The 19,740-nt window shown below is 48.0% G+C and overlaps 1 protein-coding gene across 1 annotated transcript in view; it reads left to right on the top strand.

Annotated features, from left to right (window-relative positions):
• The first annotated feature begins 14,127 nt into the window (after positions 1 to 14,127).
• The window catches only part of TBX20 (T-box transcription factor 20), a 66,563-nt gene continuing 60,950 nt past the window's right edge, over positions 14,128 to 19,740 (top strand). Inside the window, exons 1-3 of the mRNA XM_037837551.1 lie at positions 14,128 to 14,254; positions 17,694 to 17,958; positions 18,970 to 19,134. Of these exons, the coding sequence (XP_037693479.1) occupies positions 14,128 to 14,254; positions 17,694 to 17,958; positions 18,970 to 19,134 (557 nt within the window). The remainder of the gene's footprint in view (positions 14,255 to 17,693; positions 17,959 to 18,969; positions 19,135 to 19,740) is intronic.

The raw sequence follows: 19,740 nt of genomic DNA, 5'->3' as shown, positions 1-19,740 counted from the left end.
TATTTTGAAATATTTGAAAGTTATATGAAATTCAAATTTCAGTGTCAGCAAATAAAATATTACTGGAATACAGCCATGTTCATTCATTTACATATTGCCTATGGCTGAATTCGCACTACAGAGTTGAGTAGTTGTGACAGAGGCCACCAAAGTCTAAACATTTACTATCTGGCCCTGTGCAGAAAATGTTTGCCAATCCTGGCAATAAAACCTTATTTATGGACCTTGAAATTTGAATTTCAGATAATTTTCATGTGTCACAAAATAATATTCTTTTGATTTTTTTCCAACCACTTACAATATAAAAACTATTCTTAGCTCTTGGGATGTATAAAAACAGGCAATATCTAAAGCAACCTGTGGTTTTTGAAGTTTCATTTGGGAAGCACGGTCTAGTTTTCCTGAAAAGAAAAAAAAAATCTTCTTATGCAGGGTTTCTGGATCTTGAGTGTGATTATTACTTCCCAGAACCCCAGGATCCTCTAAAGTGAGAGGTTTGGCATTAGATAACCTCAGAGGTCCCTTTTTGTCTCTGATGTTTTATATTCCCACCAACTCCCCCACCTGGTTTTTCACTCTCATCCTCCTTACTTCCTCTCCTGCTAGCACAGGGCAACTTAAAATTGTTCCAGAAGGAAATAGGTTTGGAGGACTGGATCCGCTGGTGACAAATCCACCCTGACTGCCACTTACAGTCCTGCAGGGATTTCTGAAAGAATAAGCTTTGACTTGCTACTCCAGCCTCTGTTCAAAATCTGGAATTTAGCTACATTGATGGATAAGGACATTCCTTCCTGCCTTCCCCACCACCCTCAAATGAGCTGGTGGACTCTTGTCCACAGCCTCCCCATGAGCACTGCCCCCTCCCCTGTCAATAGTTACCTCGTTTCCCTTTAAGAAATTCACCCCTTGCCTGTTCTCCACCACATGTTTTGGGGGGACTTCCTCTACCCTCAAACTCCTGGGATGGGGCCCTGATTGGATTAAGCCAGTCATTGTACTCCAGTCCTCTGATCAAGGTGCTTGGTTAAGGCACCCGATCTGAAATCAGGGCCAATGACATATAAAGAGATGTTTCCTGAACTCCTCTCCCTGAAGGTGCTACTTAAGGAGAGGACTATTTCCTAATGTGCCTAAACAAGGAAGAATGCAGCCAGGAGACCGGGCAGTCATTTGGTGACCACAGGGGAAAGCCTACCTAAAAGTAGTACCAGCATCAAGCAGGCAGATGTGAGAAGTGGATTTCCTTTGAAACTTGGATCCCTTCACCTGAAGCTATCCCTAAACTATTTAAAAGGGTGGCCCAAGAAATTCCTTTTATCATTTAAACCAGATGGAATAGAATTTCCCATTATTTACAACATAAAATCCTAATTGATGCACACATTATCTCAACCCCCCTCCCTTAAAATTTTTTTTTTCAAATGCTGGTATTTTTTCTGGTCATATGTAAAATTTGCCACCAAAAAAAAAAGAAAGAAAGAAAGAAAGAAAAGAAAAGAAACAAAGAAAGAGCTAATTAATTCTGCAGTTCCACCAATCTTAAAATTCAAAGTGAATGTTGTGCAGCCCAGATGACATGAAACATCTTTGAAAGTCAAAGAATCCCTGTAGGCAAAGACTGGACCCCTGTCTTCTTCCCTGCTCAAAACCACAAGAGACAATGGGACAGAATTAATTTCAATTCTTAAGAGTATTTGCATGGACTGCATGATCATCACTTAGAATCCCAATAAGTATGGACCATTGTGAATGGATAATGCATAAATTAAAAAACAGATGATAGATAATGAGAAGGCTCCTTACTCCCAAGGAGAGCTTGTGCTGAAGGAGTCAAGCATTAATTTGAAGTCAAACTGGATCTGCAGACCTGACTAGCAGTGTGACTTTGGGCTTGTCACTTCCCAACCCAGGCTTCAGTTTCCTCATCCATGAGATGGGGTGCAGGAATAGTAGTGACCCTTCTGGCCTTTTCAAAGATTATGAAATGTCTTGGTCCCTGCTCTGTAGTGACCCAGGTCAGCAAGGCTCACCACCAGCTCTGCCCTCCTTGTAATGTGTGGGGTGTAGCTGGTGGCAGTTTCTTTCTTTTCTCAAGGTGCACAGAATCAGCCATGCTTTTCCAGTGTTCTCCCTGGAGAGAAACTAGAGGCATATCATAATCAGAAGCCACCCTTTTGGGTTAAGGATGTGAGTAGGAAATTATGAGAGTTACAAGATTCAATTTGGCCTTCTATTCATCACAGAAGGCTCCTCAGAGTAGGTGGGAGGTCCTTGTTTCTGTTTTTCTCTGGTCAAATCCAAAGCCAAATGGGCCCCAGAGGGAAGACTGTAGTACCAGGAGGAGCATTAGGAGTTCAGGGGCCCCTTGATGCTTCTCAAATTCAAGAGGGCTCGGGAGGCTTGGTTCAAATGCACATTCCAAGTCCTGCTCTGGGGCCCAAAGCCAGCTGCACAGGCCCAGGGTGCAGCCAAGAAATGCACAAAAGACTTGAGGCACTTTGGATTCAGGTGGTCTGTGAACCAAATATAGAAAATCATTATCCTAAGAAATGTGGTTTTTCAGAATTTTTAAAATTTAAGCAATGAAAAAGTCATTTGTTTTCTTCTAATAAAATCTTACCTTTTAAATGCTTCCACATAGTTTGACTCATTGAATCATCAAAATCCACTGAAGTAGACAGTATTTATTATCAAATAGTAAAATGAAATTTATTTTAAAATGAAATATCTGCAAAAGCACCTACCATGGAAAAATGATGTTCATCAGGTCTCAATAAATATTAGTTATACAATATAACGAAGAATTATACAATACAAGAACTTCACAATCACTTTACAAAAGAGTAAACTGAGGTTTAAAACAAGATGTCATCCTAGCTGGTAAAGGCTTTCTGGCCATTGCCAAGTATTACAGCCACTAACGCTAGATGCTTCCTTGAAAGCAGAGGCACTTCCTGAGATTTGTTTGGTTTCACTCCTGACTCACTGAGTTGCCATTGGTTTCACAGTATTTCTAGAGATACAGAAGAGTTGGGGTTAAAAATAGGTGGGAAAAATGGGGACAAAAATTAAATGAATAATGGGGGATGGGATGTTTTGGGTGTTCTTTTTTACTTTTATTTTTATTCTTATTTTTATTTTGGGGGGTAATGAAAATGTTCAAAAATTTATTGTGGTCATGAATGCACAACTATATGATTGTATTATGAACAAGTGATTGTACACTGTGGATGATTGTACAGTATGTGAATGTATCTCAATAAAACGGAATTTTTTAAAGAAGTAGGTGGGGTCTGGAGGCACGTGGGCCTTGAAGAAAGGCAGATGGCTGCACATCCATTCTCCACCACCTCCTAGCTATGTGATTTTTAACAAGTTACACTTTTCTGTGCCTTGGTTTCCTCATCTGTAAAATAAGGGAGTATTAAAGGAGATAATGCAGTTAAAGTGCTTAGGATATTACCTGGCCTATCACAAGCACAAGGTGTATATTAACCATTATTTGTGAGTCATTTGCTATACCTGCCAGAGAGACAGAGTTAGTCCAAAATCAAGACTAGGATTGAACTTAAACATTTGGAAATGGACAGAGGTGATGGTAGCACGTTATTGTGAGAATAAGAAACAGTGCTGAATGGTAGAAAGGGGAAGTTTAGAGTCATGTATGTCCCCAAAAGGCAAGTTGGAGGTAAAACATGGGAATGTATAACAGTGAATCTTGTGGTGGACAATGTCCGTGATTAACCGTACAAATATAAAAAAGTTCTTTTCATGAACTAAAGCAGAACTAGGACACTATTACAAGGAGTTAAAAATAGAGGGGTAGGTGGGAAAAAAATGTACCTATTGCGCACTATGGACTACAGTTAACAGGAATGTTTTAATACTCTTATCAACAGTAATAAATATACCACAACAATACTGTGGATAAATTATGGGGGGGGGTGGATAACAAATATGGAGTTATTTGTTTCTTTTCTGGGGTAATGAAAATGTTCTAAATTTGATCATGGGGGTGTATGCAAAACTATGCGATGATACTGTGAGCCAGTGTTTGTATAATTCAGATGGTTTCTATGGTGTGTGAATATATCTCAATAAAATTGCATTTAAAAAGAATCAGGTATAGGTTCTAGAAGAAACTGGAGAACTGGGGCCAGTCCAGGCTGAAGCTGAGTGCAGAAAGAAAGAATCCCTGTGCAGTCCATAAGGGTTGGGCTCTGTGCCCAGCACATCCCTCTTAAGGACCATTCACAAACTTTCTCCCTACTTAGAAGGTCATGTTGATAATTAGTCCCACTTTGCTAATTACACTTTAATGGTTAGAAACTATGCTGGCAATACTGAGATTACTGAGAGCAGTAATTTTTTTAGCAGCCCTGTGAAAATAGAGGTGACTGATTTCAATGGGGGGCTTTTATCTTTAAATGGAACCTCAATAGGGCTTTGTGCTAGGGATGCAAAGAGGAAACTGTGGGTGCCAGAAGACACTCTTGGGTGATTTACACCCCATTTCCGTAGTTCCAGGCCTGACATTCAATACCAAACCTGAGCCTCCAACCATCCCTTAGGATCAGGAGACAGTTGCCTGCTTATTTAGGGAGCTTAAAAATGTCTGAAGTCTGTGGTTTGTAAAAGCATTTTGTTAATAACAATCTATGTTCAAGGAGAGCCTGCTCTGTGCTCAGCATTCATGAATGCATCATCTTATTTAATGTGCACAACAATCCAATGATGTAGGTACTATATTCCACCCATTTTACAGCTAAAATGAATGAGGCACAGAAGGATAAGTGACTTGTCCAAGCAAGAAACTTGAATCCAGGCTATCATGAATAAAACCAGCAAACTACTGGCTGTCCTTAATCAGTGGACTTCTCTAAAATATTCATCGTGGGCCTCTCCTTTTAATTAAAAAAAGGGGGGGGGGTGCTTAAAAAAAAGAGAAGCAGATACAATTCCAGGGTAATAAGAGTAACATCGTGCGTGCCAGGCTCTCTGCACAACACTTAGGATCCATCATTTTATTTAATCTTTACGACAAACTTAAGTTAGGTATTGATCCAGATCTATTTTACCGATGAGGAAACTGAGCCTCAGTGACGTCCTGTGATTTGCCCAACGCCACAGAGCTAGTAAAACTCCGCAGTGGGGGAAATAAAGGTCAAATAAAACGTCAACTTGAGAACGGCTGAGACGGCCCAAGTCGCCGCCAGACCCCGCGGGTCGGCCTTACTCAAAGCGCCCGAGAAGCGCAGCAGCTGCGACAGGAAAAGGCAGCGGTCTCGAGACCCAGCCCCCATTCCTGCCCTGCGCTAATGGGGGTAAAGCTCCTCCGGCGCCATCCTGCAAGACCGGTCTGATAATAGCCCTGATTAAATGGCCGGGAAGCCCGGGAAGGCCCCGCCGCCGCCAGCGCCACCGTCCCCGCGCCGACCAAGCAGGGACCGGCAGTGGCGGGTGCTCTAACTCGCGCGTCTGCCTCCCAGCCCCAGGGCGGCGGCGGCGGGAGCCTTCCCGGGCCACTGCCTCCGGCCTCGGTTCCTAGGTAAAGAGGCCACACAGGTCCCAGGGAGGCTCGAGCGCCGCAAGCGGAGAAGCGGGTTGATTCTGCACCTCCTCCATTCAATCGTTCTCAGGGGACCCCGGCAGCGTCCGCCTAGGAGAGATCTTTAGCAGTCAGAGTCCACCTCTAGGGTCACGGGGTGGCCACACCGAGTGGGGCCTGGCTTGCGGCGCCGTCCTCCGCAGCGCGGGGAGGGTCCCCCAGGTGATGGCCTAGGACCGACGGCAGCCGCTAATGGTAGAGCCGGGAAAGAGAGGGAAGGGGAAAGACAGCCAGCAGTACCCGGACCGGAGAGGCGAGAGGGCGGCCCTCAAGTCCTTGGACTCGGTGCATCTGCGCTTTTGCGCAGCGGACGGAATCTTCCGCCCGCGATCGCATCGCCTTAACTGGGGTCGCCGCTCATCGAGCCCTCAGCCTGAGCCAGGCACGGTCGGGACGCGTCCTACATTATTCCACGCAACCCGCACAGCCTTCCGGACCCCCACCCAATCCCCGCCTTCACGGTTAGGGATGCTAAGGCTAACAACAATCCAGATAGCCCTGGGTCACCCGGCTGGTAAAGGAAAAAGGTGGCCTCGAACCTTGGTAGCCTGCTTCCAAAACTTGGGGGTACGCTGAAATTGTGGGTGCTGTGGGAGGCGCGCCCTGGCCAGCGCTTAGGCGACGTGAAAGCATAAACTGCTAGCATAGACCCAAGTTCAGCAATGGGAGATCTCAGCGGCCTGCCCGCCCTCCACCCCCACGCCTCTGCGGCGGCTGAAACCCCGAGCCCCGCGGAGCCTGCAGATTACTCGGTAATTACCCTAGAAAAGAAAACAATTACAAAGGCCGCCTCGGCCCGCGGTCCACGTGCGGCTGCAAAAGGTCTTTATTTGGCCAACCTTCGGGGCTGGCGTTCTTCGGGTCGCTGCTTCGCGCGCCGGGAGGGTGGACTTGAGGGTCACATCTGCCCACGCTCGGCCGAACAAAGTCTCTGGTCCCTGTGGGCAGACAACAAAGACGCGCACGTGCTTCCAGGCTCTGGAGCTGCTAATTGTAAACCGGCTAGGAAAATCCGGCGTCCTCCCCTGAACCGCCTCTCATTCCAGAGCAGTAAACTAAGTTAGTAATAGAAATCGACATGGGGTAGAGGTTAAGAGTGTAATGTGAACAGACTTGTGTCACATAACCAGAGTCGCATCTTGCTCCATTCTGAAACTATCCAGGTGCCCATGACCAAGTGAATTGTTTAGCCTCCCAAGCCTCATTTTCTGTGATTTTTAAAATGCATATAATAATGCCACCTATTTTATATTGTCATCAACATTAAGCATTTCATGGAAAGCTGTTAGTACAGCTGGCATCCACGATTTGCAATACAGGCAAATACGTGGATTGATGGATGAAAATCCAGCTGTGAGATAGATTCAGGGCCTGTAGCCATTCTAGCCAGGGCATCGCAGGGAGTTGCCCTGTTCCACTTGGCGGCACTTAGGTTTCTATCAAACCACAGCACCCGGGGACCTGGACCCAGAACCTCTCACAGACCTCAAAGAGAAGGCTGTTTTGCAAACTTCTTGAGAGTAGAATTGGAATTGGGGGTCTTGAACACACCTCCTTGATTAGATCTAATTTATATTATCCCTAAATCGAAAAGAATGCTTTTTCCAAGTTCCAGAGCTGGCCAAATTCATGCAAAGTCCTTTGCCTTTACAGGGACATTGTCTTGTTTAATTGTCACTACAAACTCGTTGATGTAGGTATTTTCATTAATAATCACCTTTTACAGGGAGGAAACTGAGACAACGCAGCCAGCTCCAAACAGGTGTTTCTGGTGTCAGACACCAACACCTTCTTCTGCCACGGCTTTGATTAAAGCTGCTTGTTCTGTCTTATTTGTATTCCACATTAACCGTCTAAGCCCTTACATCCTAAGAATTCTTTTAGCTAAACGTTGAGGGAGATGTAAGATGCACACCAAATGTATGTTTTCCATGTGGATACTTTTTTATAATCTCCTCAGCTGGATTTTGAAATTTTGTAGGGCAGGGGCCATTTCCAAATCATCCACCTCCACCCTTATCACAAAAGCCAGTGCCTGGCTTGGCTTAAATGAATGTCTTCACATAGTCGAGTTCTCTAGTTTTGTACTTGTTCCCTCAAATCTTTGTCACAATTTCTGTTTTGTTGTGTGTATTTATGTGTTAATTATCTGTGTCCCCCACCAGACTGTTAGTTGTATGAGGCAGGAATTTTAGGATTCTGATCACTGTTCTATTCCTGAAGTCTAGCACAGTACTCACCCAGTCCAGAGTGGAAAATAGGTGATATTTAATGAATCAGCAGATATTTTGCATTATTTTTATTAGATGCATACATCTTTGTTAACTTACATAATGCTTCAAGTAGTCTGGAATATGCTTCCATTTGGGATTAGGTACTCAAGCCCTCAGAGGGGTGTATTTTGCCCAACACTTCGGTCAACAGCTTCTGGGGTGACTTGCAACGACAGCTAGTGGCAGGGACCTTGGAGGGCAGGGTGTTTCTGTCTGGGTCATTGCCACCTATCTTCCAAACCTCCTGACAAGGACATGGGTAGATTGTCAACAAGGACAGCTGGCTCTGGTCCCAAAGAGCCAAGGTGGGAAGGGACTGGAGGATGTATAGAGACCCTCCAGCAATCAGCAGAGGGGACAGTATAAAGTTGGTGGATGAGAGGCTGGATCAAGTTTCAAAATGCAGAAATTACTATTTGTTGAATTGGGACTAGGTTGTGAGAGGAAGGGCGCTAGCAAGACATTTGCTAATTGCTCTTCTACAGAAGTTGTCAAATTAGTTTTGTGTTTGGTTGAAACACCTCAGAAACCACAGGTCAGAAAGCGCGCCCGGACCCCTCTCCGGCCATCCAAGCAGGCTCCGAGGCTCCACCCGGGCAGGCCAGGGCGCCCGGCCAACAGGACCCATATTCCGAAGCAGAGGACACGTCCTCTGACCACTTTCCTCCCCTTCGTGGGGGTTCCCCTTATTTAGTCCAGCGGTCGCCTAAATGGCAGAAGCGATGCTTTTGAAGGCAGGAGATTTGCATTGAAATCCCGGCTCCGCAGGTTATCACCAACGTGACTTCGAGCAAATACTTTACCTTCCTGACAGGGCTGGGACTACGGAGAGAGCCCCAAATTAAAGGGGAGGGGGGGTGCCAAAAAACTTAATCAATAAATATTTTAATTCAGTAGTTTTAAAAATCAAAGTGTGTGCACAAAATCCATGATGCACAAAATACTTAAATTTTAAATAAAGACGGGATATGACCGCGGCCGGGCGATTGGGAGACGACCTTGGGAAAAATAAAAAGCAGCACCCGGAGAGGAAGGTTGGAGTTCCAGCAAGGGGAGAACACGCGTGGAGGAGGAGGAGGAAGAGAAAGGAGGGTGAAGGGTGGAGAGAAGAGTAGGTCTGGGTTCCGTGCCCACAGGGTCAGAAGAAATCTTTGTTTTCCTGGGGATTGAGTTGTGAGTTTTGCACCCAACTCTGGCACACGGGTTTTCCCTGGGAGCGCCGAGAGCCGGTTCCTGCGGTCGCGAGGTCGTGGGAGACGAATGAGACAGCGAGTGGCCGCGGGGAGGTTCGGAGGGTGGCGCGCCTGACCTCTGCCGCCTCGGAGAGGGGTGTGTGTGACCCAGCGGGTTGTGGGTGGTGGGGACCGAAGGGGAGAAGGCCCGGGGAGGGTAAGAAGGGCGGTCTTGGGGGTCCCGCGTGGGCATGCTTAGCTGAGCTCTGAGGCTGCGCACGCCCGTAGCTGCCGGCACGCGAGCCTCAGGCTGGGCGAGTTAATGTTTCAGCCACGGTGGGCTCTGGCCCAAAGTCTTCTCCCTTCACCTCTCGAGGACACGGATCCTGGAGAGGAGAGCTATCTGCTCTGGACCCACACGGCATCACTTTCCTTGGTCCCGCAGCTAGGGGCGAGTGTGAAATCCCAGGCTGAACGCACACACAGCAGCTTGGGGACGTCAGATGAAAAGCTCCGGCCGCTCCCATCGAGGAGCCTGTTCTTTGCTTTGGCCTAGAGCGGGAGCTGGGCGAGGACGCCTCCAGCAGCCCTGCCGGGGGGCCTCTGGGTTCAGCGCGGGGTCTACACCTCACGGGCTAGTTATTATGGCCTGGACTGGGAGGGGTCGCTTCTCCCAGACCACCTGGGTTCGAGAAAACGTAACGTCTCCGGGATGCCCTTCTGAGATGAGGCCTGTATTCCTGGAAGAAAAGACTCGGACCCTCCCTGTCGCGGCTCAGTGAAATCCTAGGCCGGCGCCGCGCGCTCCCTACGCGGCGCGGGGCCGCGCGCTGCTCGCGGCGCGCTCTCGGGACGCACAGAAGTGGCCGGGAAAGGACTGCGGCCGCCCTCTGCACGTTGCTTGGGGCTCCTTTCCTATTCGGTGAATAGAATTTAGGAATTCAAAGGCACCGAGGACTGTTGCTGTGCTTTTAAAGCTTCTACCAGAAAAAGCAGGAGAGGGGATGGGGGTTTAGCACCAAGTTCGAGGGTAGCCCCGGGAAGCCTGTGGAGCCCCGGGTGTGTTGAAAAGTGGGTCTTCTTCTCCCTTTCTCCCTTGTGACCACGCCCGGCTGCGAAGGAGTATCTTCCGCCCTCTGCGGAGGGTGGGGATCCGGCGCCCTTGGCGTGACACCCAGGTCCCGCGACCCCCAACGCAGTTCTCCCACCAGGCGCCTGAGGACGGTAGGCGAGGCCAGCCAGGAACGGATCTCCGCTCCATTATATTAGCGTTCGTTAGGCGATAGTCCATTGGCCAACAGCGGGAACCCGATTACTTCCTGACCGATTCCCCGGGTCCACTAACTTTTGAGACCCGGAGGCGACAGATAGAAATTTGGTAAGGGTGGTGTGTATAAGGAGACGACATCTTCCAGTCCTCGTATAACCAAACTCCGTACAACCAAACTCGGATGTATAACAAAAACTAACATTCCAAAGCTCCAAATTGTAACAGGATGTAAATAATGATCCTCTTAGTACATTCCAAAACTATCTACACAGCTCTACATGAGCGCCTGAGATATGTCTCTGCAATCTTGAAATTGCAGCTCAGTAGTAAATACAATAAATTTTTATATTTATATGGGGTAACGGCTATGTGTCAGGCTTTTTATGCACATTATCGCATTAATCAACAGAGCCAAGTAGGAATGAATTGTTGGCCTCATTTTAGTAGATGAGGAAACTTAGACTTCGAGACATTTAGGTAACCTACATAAAGTCTCTCGACTAATGCGTGCTAAAGACAGGAATTAAAATCTTTCTCCCAAGTCCAGTGCATTTTCCAGTACCCGAAGGCAGCCCGCGCCCGCCGGTAGTCAACCTGAGAAGGGCCTGGAGGAATGTGTTAACATGGTTGCTTTTTTCCAACCCTCCCAGTGACTTTACCGGTTATCCCGCGCTAACCCTGGCGTTTGAAGGGGCCTCAGAAACCGTCACTCTCCACTTTAGGACAATTGTGAATCGCCCTTTGACAGCACCTCTCTGCGAAGCACCAGTTCCGGGTTTTTATAGCACCATATTGATTTGCAAAGGCAATAAATCTAAGATGAAGGACGGTGGGCCCCTGATAATTATGTAGTAGCATACGTTTTACTGCCGCGGTTTCAACACCAACAAGACGCATAGCTTGTTAGGGATCCCGGACTGGCTCACCTCTGCGCCCGGATTTGTTTAAAGGGGCCTTTTGAATACCTGTGGTTCGCTGCCAGTCTCCGCGCTCGCTCTGCTTTTCTTGCCTCCTGGTTTACCCTTAATAGAATGAACAGGCGGTCTTCCTGCCCGCAAGAGTCCCAAAGCTGGACTAAGGCCACCTCGGCACTTGGAAAAGACGGTGGAAACGGATTGGGGCAATTCAGCCTACCTCTTGCTCCTGCAATTTTTCTGAAAATGTCCCTCTTAGGAAATTATTCAAATTCCAGTATAAGCCATTAAGATACTAAAGAAAGCCACGTCTTTTCCTCTCTGTAGAAATGCCATGGCAAGTTTTATTTTTTTATTTGAGGTAAAATTCCATGGCAAGTTTTTGAAAACTAAATCTGGGTAACAAGACCTGTGACACGCTGCTGAAGAATATATCAAGGTCGAGACTAACCATGACCACCACCACCCCAAATACGAAAACAAACAAAAACAAAAACAAAAACAAACAAAAAAAAAGCCTCCTGGTGGAAATCTTCCTTACTGGACAAACCTTAGGCATGTGAAACAGGAAAGAAGGAAATGTCACTGTTACATTGAGAAGATGTGTTTGTGTGTGAGAAGATGTGTTTGTGTGTGTGTTAGGGTAGAGGCTACAGATAGAAATCTGTATTATTATGTTTTAATAACCGAATTGTCTGGGTTGTCCAAAAACAGCAAAGGAGGAAAGATCCTCAAACGCGTCCGGTGGTTTAGCCTCTCTTCTTACCGCGGTTTAATCTGAAAGCTTTCTGCTCGCAGTCGGCGTTAGCTCTACTGTTGATCCCACGTGAATAGCCCACTCACAGCTGCATGGCCAGGGGATGACCAGGGACGTGGCCTGGAGCGCGGGGGCCGTTCTGATTTGTCTCCAGCCGGTAGCGAGGTCTAGAGTAGGCAGGATGCGCGGCTCAGCTACGCTGGACCCGTTTTTCTCTCTCCAAAGCAGATGGAGTTGGACTCAACGGCGGCATAAACTCCTTCGAGCACCAAAAATCTATGGTTTTTCGAATTTAACAAGACATTTGCACACGTACACTTTGTAATTCGACACTAATAGCAGAATACGTTTCTTAGTTACCTTTATGCAGCACCTATCGACAAGACTTAAATCAAGTAACACAAGTAGGACTTCCCAGATGTCATTATTTTGATGGAAAAAACCTCAGCAGCTATTTTGACTTTTAGTTTTTTTTCTCATAAGTGTATTTCAGGAGTTGTGGGGTGGGGGAGAAGCGGGGTGTGGAGGGAGGATAAAAAGACCAGTGGGAAATGAGGGCTCTTTTTTTACACCCCGCCCTTTTTTTCCTTTTATATAATATTTTTCTCTTGCAAGACCCACCAAGAGGCGCCTAATCGCCAGACCGACTGGCTGGGAAGGAGCGCAAATATTTACATGTACAGCTTGAGTGTGTGTGTCAGCCTGAGTTTACACGGCTCCAAGTGAAGCAGATTACCCTGCGAATTTGGAGAATTTGAATTATTCAGGCTCAAACAAGGCCAACAGGACGCCCCCCACAAGGCCGTGGGAAGTCCTGATCGCAGCTCAGTTTGGAAGGGAGAGGACTGCCTGTCCGCTGAGCCCAGACGCGGTGAGCTGCGCACTCGCCCACCGCGCGTAGCTTGGTCCCCGCAGGGTGCCGGCATCGCGCCCTGACCCTCGCCTTCCTTTTGGCGGCGGCCTCACTTTCCAGAGCCCCCTTGGGAATAGACGAGAGGTGCACTGGTGCGCAGCTGAAGCCGTGGTTCGGAGAACAGCACCCTTTGCAAAGGCTCGCGGCTTTCTCGGAGCCTATCTTTTGCAGGACGGCGTCCCTTCAACCCACTGACAGTGAGATGGTTAGACACGCAGACAGACTTTGGGGCCTAAGGGGTGCAGGGACCCATTCCTGTGGGCAGGCGGATGGGGCCAATCCGGCATCTTAGGATGTTTTGGAACTTTGAAACTCAGGAAATAGAAGAATGGAGGAAGCAAGAATTCCTCGAGACTTCCTCTGCTCTGCTTGGGATCCTAGGTCTTAGGTAGCCCAAAGGTGCCGTCTCCAGACAGCGCGCACCGCCCTCGCGTCCCGGGACAGCGAGACCAGGCAGGGGCGTCCGCGGCAGCCGCGCGGTCCTGGAGGGCGACACCCTCGAACCCAAACCGGTGCGGGGCTCCCAGTCCCGCCGCAGCGCGAGGCCACGCGGGCGCCGCGCCCCCGGTGCGCCCTCCCCCCAGAGGCCCGCGGCCCCGCCCCCGGCGGCGGAATCAGGAAGCGGTGACGTGGTGCGTCGCTGAGTGGCTGCCGGCCGCACGGATCGCCGCCGCCAGCAAATTAAGACGCAGAGCCGCGAGCGCCGGGCGCAGTGTCCTTCTCTCCTCGCTGTGCTCTCCTCGCCCGGGCTGGGGCTCGCTGGCGCCCGCCCACTTGTAGCGGCTCTCGGCCGGTCGCTGCCTCCCTGCAGCCTGGGCCACCTCTGCTGTCCCCAGCGGGGAGCGAGGGGAAGGACGCGGGAGGGGGTGCCCTGGAACCCCGGGCTTGGCGCGGCTGATGCTCCGGCTTTGGGCGGCGCAGCCTGTGATCCTGCCGAGCACCCCTGTGCTTGCGCACCCCGTTGAGCGCCCGGTTAGTTTTCTCCTTTTCTTTCCCGCTGCTTGGAAGTCGCTGCGGCTCTGGGACGCTGCGGTCGGGGAGCGGAGAGGCCGGTGTGAAGCTCTTGAGAGGCTGGGGCTGACTCGTCCAGAGTCCCCGACCCCTTTGTGACAGCACTCGGAAACTTTGCGCTGCTTTTCTTGTCTTTATCTCCGTTGGAAACGCCGGACGGCAGCGCAGCAGGCCCAGTCCCTGGCCAGGACCGCTTGCTGAGGGCCATGGAGTTCACTGCGTCGCCCAAGCCCCAGCTCTCCTCCCGGGCCAACGCCTTCTCAATCGCCGCGCTCATGTCGAGTGGCGGCTCCAAGGAGAAGGAAGCTACGGAGAACACCATCAAACCCCTGGGTAAGTCGGTCTGTCCGCGACATGCACGAGCAGGAGCGAGGGATGCTGCATGTAGGTCTGTCCCTCTCCCCTGCTAAGAGAGGCTCCAGAGGGTGACGGCTCAGGAGGCCACCTTTCCTGGCGTGAGACGGCATCTGTCCCTCCGGCGAAAGGTCACTCGTCGGGGAGTAAGAGATTTTTCTCTTTGGCACGAGTTTTCTTTAGGGGCTTCTGGTTTTTCAGTTTGTTAACTACTAGCAGTATCGCATCTCATATTTGGGGCTGTTGCTCTCCCTACCTATTTGCCCATAATCCCGATATCAAGTAAGGTATTGGGGTGTCCCTCTCTCTCTCTCTCTCTCTCTCTCTCTCTCTCTCTCTCTCTCTCTCTCTGTGTGACTTTTCGTGGTAAGTTATTTATTTGGTTAAGAGATAAATAATAAAACTTTTAAGGCAACAGAATTTACTGTGGATGTAACAGCTGCTTGTGCATTTGAAACTTAGGGAAATTCAAATGGCTTCATAAGAACCTAGTTTAATTTTTTATTTTCTTCTGACTTGATAGACTAAACAAAGCCAGCCCCTAAAAACCACTGTAAAGTGGTGTAGAATAAGCCATTTCTTCCCACCATGCACCATTTTCCTCACAGAAGCTTCCGACTTGTAAGACATCATTTTATAACTGCCATTATTTTCAGTTGAGGTTGGCAAAAAATATTGACCAATAACCATTTCCCAAATTCCTCAACTTTTATTTAACAACCTTTACCATTTATAGTAGACAACTAGGCTCAGAGTAATGTGACAATAGAGATTATGTTCTCCTTATGGGAAGAGAATTATGTGGGAAAGAAACTGCCCAAGAGAAGTGCTTAGAAATCCTTTTACAATTGAAGGAGAAAGAAGTCTCTTTTAGAAAGAAGGGTTCTTGTCATCACCTCTGAGTGACCAAGAAATAGTAATTATACATGTGATCATCTGGTAGTCCCAAAAACAGTGAAAAAAAAAAACCAGATGGTAAACTTAAGGTAATTTTTCTTTTTAAACCTCAATTTTTTCCTTCCTTCTCCCATCCTTACCACAACTGTAACATCTCACACCCAAATTAAGAAAAAGAAGGAGAAGGAGAAAGAAAAGGAGAGAAGAAAATAAAGGGACTGGGCAGAGACAGAAGTGAGAAACAAAGTCCTTTTAACAAGGAAAAAGAAACCAGAATATCCACAGAAAGCGTAATGCCAAAAAGTCTCTCCCCTGAGTTTGCCAAGTTTTCACTCCCCTTTCCTGGTTCTTCTCATCTACCCTCCATGTAAATCTAAACCTGCCAAAGGCATTGAAACAATCAGAACCTGCCAAAGGCATTGAAACAATCAGTCAAACAAACCCCAATTGTTTAGAAACAAGTTAACTACCAATTTCAAAACTCTTGTCTGTGGGACTTCTCAATGTAATCTGTTCCTTTTTAGGGGACTCCTGAATTCTTTATAAGCCCCTCCATCTCAATTTGGGACCTATCAGGGAAAGAGAACCTGGAATTAAAAAATTCCTGACGGAAGTACAGACAAGCAAACAGGGAAACATGCCAGCTCCACTTCCATTAGAACATTGCTTCTCTATTTATTTTCCTGAGAAAGGAAACACCATCTATCTAAATTCTAAACAGTAAAGCTGTTCTCAGCTCACAGCACACTCTGCTCCACAAGGTCTGTAAAGTCTCTCCCCTGGGCTTTTGAGAGGGGCTCTTAGAGAATTAGCAGGCACTCTCGTCCCTTATACTGGCCAGTTCAACAGAGCACAATTAGTAACTGGAAGCCAAAGACACCAGCAAGAAAAACACTTAAAGGTTCCATTAAGAGAGAATGTGGTACCTTGAAACACTAGTGAGATGTTGAAGCAAACTGTAGGTTGTGGGTCTGTAGTACCCCAAGAGGGCCATATAAATGTGTTAATTCTGTTTGAAAGAGATGCCCCAGACCAACCGAGCATTTCTACATCATTTTCTTCTTCCTCTGCTTCTCAACCCCTTATACACTGGTCAGTCCTGGGCTTAGTTAGGGAGCTTACCTTTTTCAGTTGTCAGAAAATAAGGAAATTTCTAAAGCCAATTGATATTTCCTATAAAGACATCATGCAAATGTGTTTCTGAAACTATTAGTAGAAAGTAAGATGTTGCCATGCCCTGGTTCCCTTTTTTTTTTTATTAAAAAAAATTAAAGATAAGAATATTAGTTCTGTTTATTCTTAATTTAAGACATTTACATGAGTTGGATTATCATTGTAAGAGAAGAAACAGTAAACATTCAGTAGATTTGTTGGTTTCTTTATTTCCTGTTTGCCTATCTCATACAAGGAGAAGCGTGGGAAATAACAGAACATGTTATGTGATATATACTTGTCATATATGTCTGTGTGTACATACATTCATTTAGAACTTTTGATTCCTTGAAGGCACTTAGAAGAGAGTCATTTGGAGATCAGCTTTACATTGCAGATTCAAGTCGTTTCTTTTTTAAGGGGTGGAAGATAATTGGGACAATTACAAAAGTCCCCCTGTATTCCATCAAAGTGACTGGTGTAGTCCCAGGCTCTTATCAGCTGTAGAGGAGAATGTTTGGTTCATAGGCAGTGACTGGTATTCTAGCCTGGTGGTGGATGGGAAAATGATCTTTCCATTTTAATACCCTGCTAACCTGGGGTTGGGATTGTTTTCCTTGCTTCCAGAACCTTTTTGGGGAAAAAATACACATATCACCCCTAAGCAATTGTCCCAAGCCCATTCAAAAAGCCCCAGAAAGTCTGTCCCGGTGATTTAGTAAGCTGTATGGTGGGGTATTTCATAAGATCCTAGACTGGGAGGGATATGGTAAAAATCATCTCTCATTTTAAAGCCTAGGAAACTTTTGAGTGCCAGCCAGAGAAATGAAAGGACTGATTTTTTTTCCATCACATCCCCATTTTCTCCCATTCCCCTTTCCATGTTTCATTTTCTCTTATGGAGAGCAGGCTCCAAGAGAGAAGGGAAAGTTCCTCTCAAAGTGAGGAAGGTGGTAATCTCTCTATTCCCTTGGACTCTCCAAAGACACAGTACTCAAGCCAGACCTCAGAATCTGGAAAGTCTAGAATTTGGAAAGGAAACAACTGCATTTTTATCCTTCATGATCACCACCTCTCCTTTTCTCCACCCCTCACATTTTTATTCCCCAAAGTGGGTTTCAATAATGGTAACAAGCCTTGGTTCCGGAGCTCACCGGTTTGGTTCAGCAAGCAAGCACTGGGCATGTCACTACATGGGAATTGCATGCGTGTTCTTTCTAGCAATGAGTCATCTCTGTTGTCCTGGAGCTTCTGAGCTAACTTTTCCAAAGTCGAATCCAGGTGCTTATTTCAGTTGTGTGGTTCTTCTTGCGGAATCTTTCCTTGCTTGGCAGTGCCAGCAGTCGTTCTTCGTTCTCTTTGCCTTCAGAGCAATTCGTGGAGAAGTCGTCCTGCGCCCAGCCGCTGGGCGAGCTGACCACCCTGGATGCTCACGCCGAGTTCGGCGGTGGCGGCGGAAGCAGCAGCAGCAGCAGCAGCCCGGCCGCCTCGCTGTGCACGGAACCGCTGATCCCCACCACCCCCATCATCCCCAGCGAGGAAATGGCCAAAATCGCCTGCAGTCTGGAGACTAAGGAGCTCTGGGACAAATTCCACGAGCTGGGCACGGAGATGATCATCACCAAGTCGGGCAGGTAGCTGGGCCTCTGCGGGGGGTAGGGCCTGGGGAGATGCGGGCGGCACCCGGGCGATTTAGGGCGCTTCCTGAAACTGCCTGAAACGCCGCTAGTCGCGGAGCACAGAGAGGAAGCTTCACTCCCAGGATGGCTTCTTTCCATCAATTTACCATTGGAAAGAGCTGCGGAGTTGAGGCCACAGGTTTGCATGCTCCGGATCCGTCTCTGGGGAGCCCCACCCTGGCCTGGAGGACAAGGGCAAGGGGAGGGTGAAGTCTCCCGCTCCCTGCAGAGGGGGCTCTGGAGGAAGACGGGAACTCCCGGGTGCAGGGCGGGGCTGCAGGGGTCTCCCTGCTGTGCCCCGCGGCACGGCAGGGGATTTACCATAGAAAGAGCCGACCCAGGCCCCTAGCTTCTAGGGGGTGTGGCTTCCGGGTTTATGGGCCTCGGTTTGCAGAAGCTGCTCCTACTAAAAAGCATAATTAAGATCTGGGCGGGAGAATGACTTTTGAAACGACAAACCTTCCCTGGGAAGGGGAGCTGGCGCCGCGGACCTAACCAAGAGGGCCCCGGCGAGGCGAGCAGCGAGCCGCGGGGGTGCGGCCGGCTACCCTGGCCTCAAGCAAGGCTCGGGGGTTGGTGGCCCACGGAAACCCGACCTGCGAACCCGCATTTCTCGGCATCTGGCCGCTTGGCAGGAGCGGAGTTTCAGGGAGTTTTGCGACCCGGGAGACTTGGCCTTGAGAGCCTAATGGGCTTGATCGTTAAAACCAGGGGCTTTTCCCTAATCACAGATCTCCGTGTGTTTTAGCAACGGAGACTCGGGTAAAGGCGACACTTGCAGATTATTTGGGTATGTGAGAAGGTGGGGCCTGTCCTCATTCACATCTTTTGGCTTTACAAGACGTAAAAGGGGTTGAGGGGCTGAGGTCGGGAGGATAGTAGTGAGAGCCTTTTCCTTCCTCCCTAATTCGCATCAGCTCATTAGGCAGAGTGAGCTCGAACTGAATCTCTGTCTCCCTGTGTCAGGAGAATGTTTCCAACTATCCGGGTGTCGTTTTCGGGTGTGGATCCCGAGGCCAAGTACATAGTCCTGATGGACATCGTCCCCGTGGACAACAAGAGGTACCGCTATGCCTACCACCGCTCCTCCTGGCTGGTGGCCGGCAAGGCCGACCCGCCGCTGCCTGCCAGGTTCGTGCCTCCGAGTTTTCTCCGGAGCAAAATGCGTAATTAACCCTACCCGCTGAAGGTCTCTGGCCCCGGGTTGTTTGAATTTTAAGCAGGTCTGTTCTTAAAGCCGCCAGCTCTGGTAAGAGAACATTCCAAGCCTCACACCGCAGCTGCAAACTACGGGTTCGTCTCTGAGAAGGACAGCGTTTGTGCATAGATAAGACACTGTCTTTACTCTTAGCTTTCATCGTAATTTATTTCTCAGTTTTCCTTAAATTTTTATTTGAATATTCGTTAGAAGACTGGACCTGTTTCAAATGGCACCCCTCATTTCCAATTGGCTATTTTATATGAGACTGGCTAAGCCTACTGATGCAGTGGTTGCCCTCAGATTCTTTTTAGAAGGGTGCATTTTATGGTAAAGTGGTTGCTTATGGCAAATATTTGTTAAAATGTGGTTATATCTATACATAATAAACATCATTTTGGTTACATTTTGGTTGTTTTTGACCAGTAAAGCTCTCAGAAATTTTAAGTAATTAAAATTAAGTTATTAAAGCAAGCTCTTTTTTCCCTCTTTACTAAGTTTTGTGGATGAATGTAATTAAATATTACATTCAATATTGT

Source organism: Choloepus didactylus, chromosome 5 (assembly GCF_015220235.1).
Source record: "Choloepus didactylus isolate mChoDid1 chromosome 5, mChoDid1.pri, whole genome shotgun sequence".
NCBI lineage: Eukaryota > Metazoa > Chordata > Mammalia > Pilosa > Megalonychidae > Choloepus > Choloepus didactylus.
This window is presented reverse-complemented; position numbering and strand designations above follow the sequence as displayed.